The following is a 3,216-nucleotide window of genomic DNA, read 5'->3' as shown; positions in this document are numbered from 1 at the left end:
TGTGCTCCACACACACCTGTGAGTGTGTGTAACCTCAGATGCAGGTTTCCTGCCCCAGCCCTGGGCTCAGTCCACAGGCCTGCTTCAGTCCCAGCTCAACCGCACCCCAGCAGGGGCTCTCCCGAGTAACGTCCCTGGGCTGGCACCGCAGCCCAATAACACAGTGAGCTCATTGTCCCTGTGAGCTCCATCACCCCCTCCCACAGCCGGGCAGGCCCTACAGGGGGGGCCCCGACCTAGACCGCTACCCCCGTATCGGGCTCTGTAGCGCAGCCTGGCTCCGCAGGACCCCCGGGCCCCTGCAGCCCAATCTGGGTCCTCTGCTCATCCACTACCACAGCTCTGAGCTCAGCTGGACATCTGCGTCTGTCTCCCGTCATCAATACGACGCCCCGTTATCACCTCTGTGTTCGCGTCTACAGACACTCAGTTCTCCCACGGATGACTGTACTGGATTTATTCTAATAATTAATAAAAGAATAGTCGAAAATGCCAAGGTTCATTTTTGTACCAAGTCCAAAGCTGGGTACTTTTATTCCAACAGTACGAGTTTGCAAAGTCGGGCTCTCTGACAGAGACAGACGTTCTGCCAAGAGCAGTGATTATCCTCAAAACACAGCATTAAATCCACTGTGGGTACAACCTATAAATGCATATGTAAAACTCCCCTAACCAATTATATGACAGAGTCACAAGAGAGTAGGGCAGTTCTACAGGTTAACAGCTGACATGTATGTGAAGACCCACGCCATTGTTTATGGCCTTGGGAAACAGCTGTTAGGACATACAAGAGTCGTGAAGATGGGCAACTCCCCTCCTTACTAACACTGGGAAAGCAGTTTACCAGAGATGAGGAAGAGTGTTCATGTTGAAATCACAAATCCACATTAACATAAGTTCTGGTGGTGTTAATGGTGGTGGTTGTTACACTGGTGTCAGGCATAAAACAATAAAGATAGATTCAAATGTCTCTATTACATAACGCAACGTGGCTGAGTTAGTCGATTCCCTCGCTTAAAAAGCATGACTGTGTGTTGAGTAATTCTCAGGCTGTGTAGTGCCAATGCACCTCTGTCTCTCTTGCCCACAGCTCTGCCGTTGGTTCCTCTGGTGCCCACACAGACTGGCGCTGAGCTGTACAGACACACGGATGGAGCAGACGTGAACAGAGAGCCTGCCCATTGCATGCCAGCCGCACCTGGCGTGCACCACACCTGCCTCTGAGATAACCGGTCAGCCAACAGCTACTCAACCAGAGGGGAGAGGAAAGCTGTGGGGTCAACACACACACACACACACACACGAATAGAGATAGAGGCTCCAGCCTCTATCTAGGAACAGACTGAGAGAAGATACTTACTCCATGGATATTTCTCACCACAGCTGGACTTTGACACAGCCTGTTCTGCTTATCCAGTATCCAGAGTATTTCGTTATTGTCGTTTCATCGCACACAATATGCTGCACAACTAATCATTGATCAGGAACGGCTCCGGATGTTAAACATTCACTCACAGTTGAAAGCAATAAAGAGCAAAGCTCAACGGTGGCCAATGTTTATTAGTTCCATGGAACATGATCCCAAGGGCCAGTGTGTGATTGCAACATCTAGCTGCAATTTATTTCTCTTTACTTACAGAGGAACAAACTAATGACAATGAAAATAAATGAAAATGAAAGAATATTTACAAACATCTGTATTCATTTTATTCAAGATTCATTGTGTTGTAAACATTGGCTCAGGGCTCCACTAAGACATAGGCTACACAAACTACAGACCGAAGTCAGTATGGCACATGGACCAGCAGAGGGCGCACAAAGACTGTTTACAAAGTCTGACTTCACTCTCTTTACTGGCCTAGACACACTCGAGGAAAAGACCCTCACGCTCAGAATTAAATGTAAATCCAGTCAGGTTATCTAGGGTCACCAATTATCCACTAAAGGTTACTGAGCCGTTGCTTCAGGTTTTGTTAGGAAACAGTTACACATCTCTCTCAGGCAGGCTTCATGACACCTATGTGATGTTTGCCTGTCGGGAGCGTCGCATATGAACGAGTGTTTTAACGGGTTGCCATGTCTACGGCTTTGACCTCTGCATCCCTCTTTCCCTCGCTGGCCTCACCCCTCTCTCATCCCTGCCAGACTGTACTGTAGATCGAAGATGACATTTAAAATTAACGGGCGAGGTGAACCATGGACAGAGGGGTGAGAGGGCCTGTCGGGAGAGGATCGCTCAGGAGGAGACTGTGACTCATCAAATCCAAGGAGAACAGCAGGGTGGGGGGAGGCAGAGGGGTGAAATGAAAGCTCCCTGGCCGCCTCCCCTGTTTATTTTCATACTCAAAATACCAAATCGATACAAAAATAGAGCGAAGACTAGATCCCCCTATTCCTCGCTGAGGCTGGCGGCAACTGTTACCACAGCAGGGGGATTTCATCTAAACACGGTTAACCTCTGTTCAGAGCCTGAGTCACCGCCCCCGTTTCGAACATGCACGCTCACAGGCACAACAGGCCTAACCATGGACTTAATCACAGCTCTTGATAGGTGATCTGTCTTTTCTTTCCATGGGTACACGTGCCAGGGTCAGCAAAACACTGTGCCAGCCTCCCTCTACGTCCACATTTACGTTATACATTGTATAACAAAAGGTTACACCTTGATGTTAATCTGGGCTGTTACTTACGTACTTTGGTGTCGTAGGAAACTGACAAAAAAGGGCCATTTCCTGACACAGCGGAACTGTTAATGGAGTTTACATTTCAGAGACATATAGTACATATGTGCTGGGCCTGTGCTCTCGTCAGCTACCATAGTTCAGTATGATTCGTTACAATAATAAACCATTTGTTGATATAGGAGCCACTGGGGAGGCAGGGCTAACGTTACTACAGTATAAACAGAGCTTGAGAAATTATTTCCGAATACTCAAAATACAACTTTTGTAAAGCATTAATGCATACAATATGAAGATCATACTTGTTTTCATGCATTTCATTACAGTGCCAATGGACGCTTAATAAGAAAGATAATGTATTACTGAATGAGCCATTTCGTTAAAAAGGGGTATCCAAATGGTGACTAATAACCCAAACTCGGTAAGCCAACCCAGCTGGCTATGATGATTTCAGCGGTGTGAATATATGAAGATGGATGGCCAGGTTCTTGGTAAAAGGGCTTATTCTGCAGTATGTTTTCTCATTCAAGGAAAT

General features: G+C 47.0%; 1 protein-coding gene across 1 annotated transcript in view; it reads left to right on the top strand.

Moving 5' to 3' along the window:
* hnf4b (hepatic nuclear factor 4, beta) overlaps nt 1-1,655 on the top strand; it is a 17,748-nt gene extending 16,093 nt beyond the window's left edge. The window contains exon 10 of the mRNA XM_084436975.1: nt 1,091-1,655. Coding sequence (XP_084293101.1) covers nt 1,091-1,224 — 134 coding nt within the window. The 3' untranslated portion in view covers nt 1,225-1,655. The remainder of the gene's footprint in view (nt 1-1,090) is intronic.
* Nucleotides 1,656-3,216: the final 1,561 nt, after the last annotated feature.

The sequence above is a fragment of the Borostomias antarcticus genome (genome assembly GCF_949987555.1).
Source record: "Borostomias antarcticus genome assembly, chromosome: 4".
Classification (NCBI taxonomy): domain Eukaryota; kingdom Metazoa; phylum Chordata; class Actinopteri; order Stomiiformes; family Stomiidae; genus Borostomias; species Borostomias antarcticus.
The sequence above is the reverse complement of the archived record's forward strand: the minus strand, read 5'-3'. Positions and strand labels throughout refer to the sequence as shown.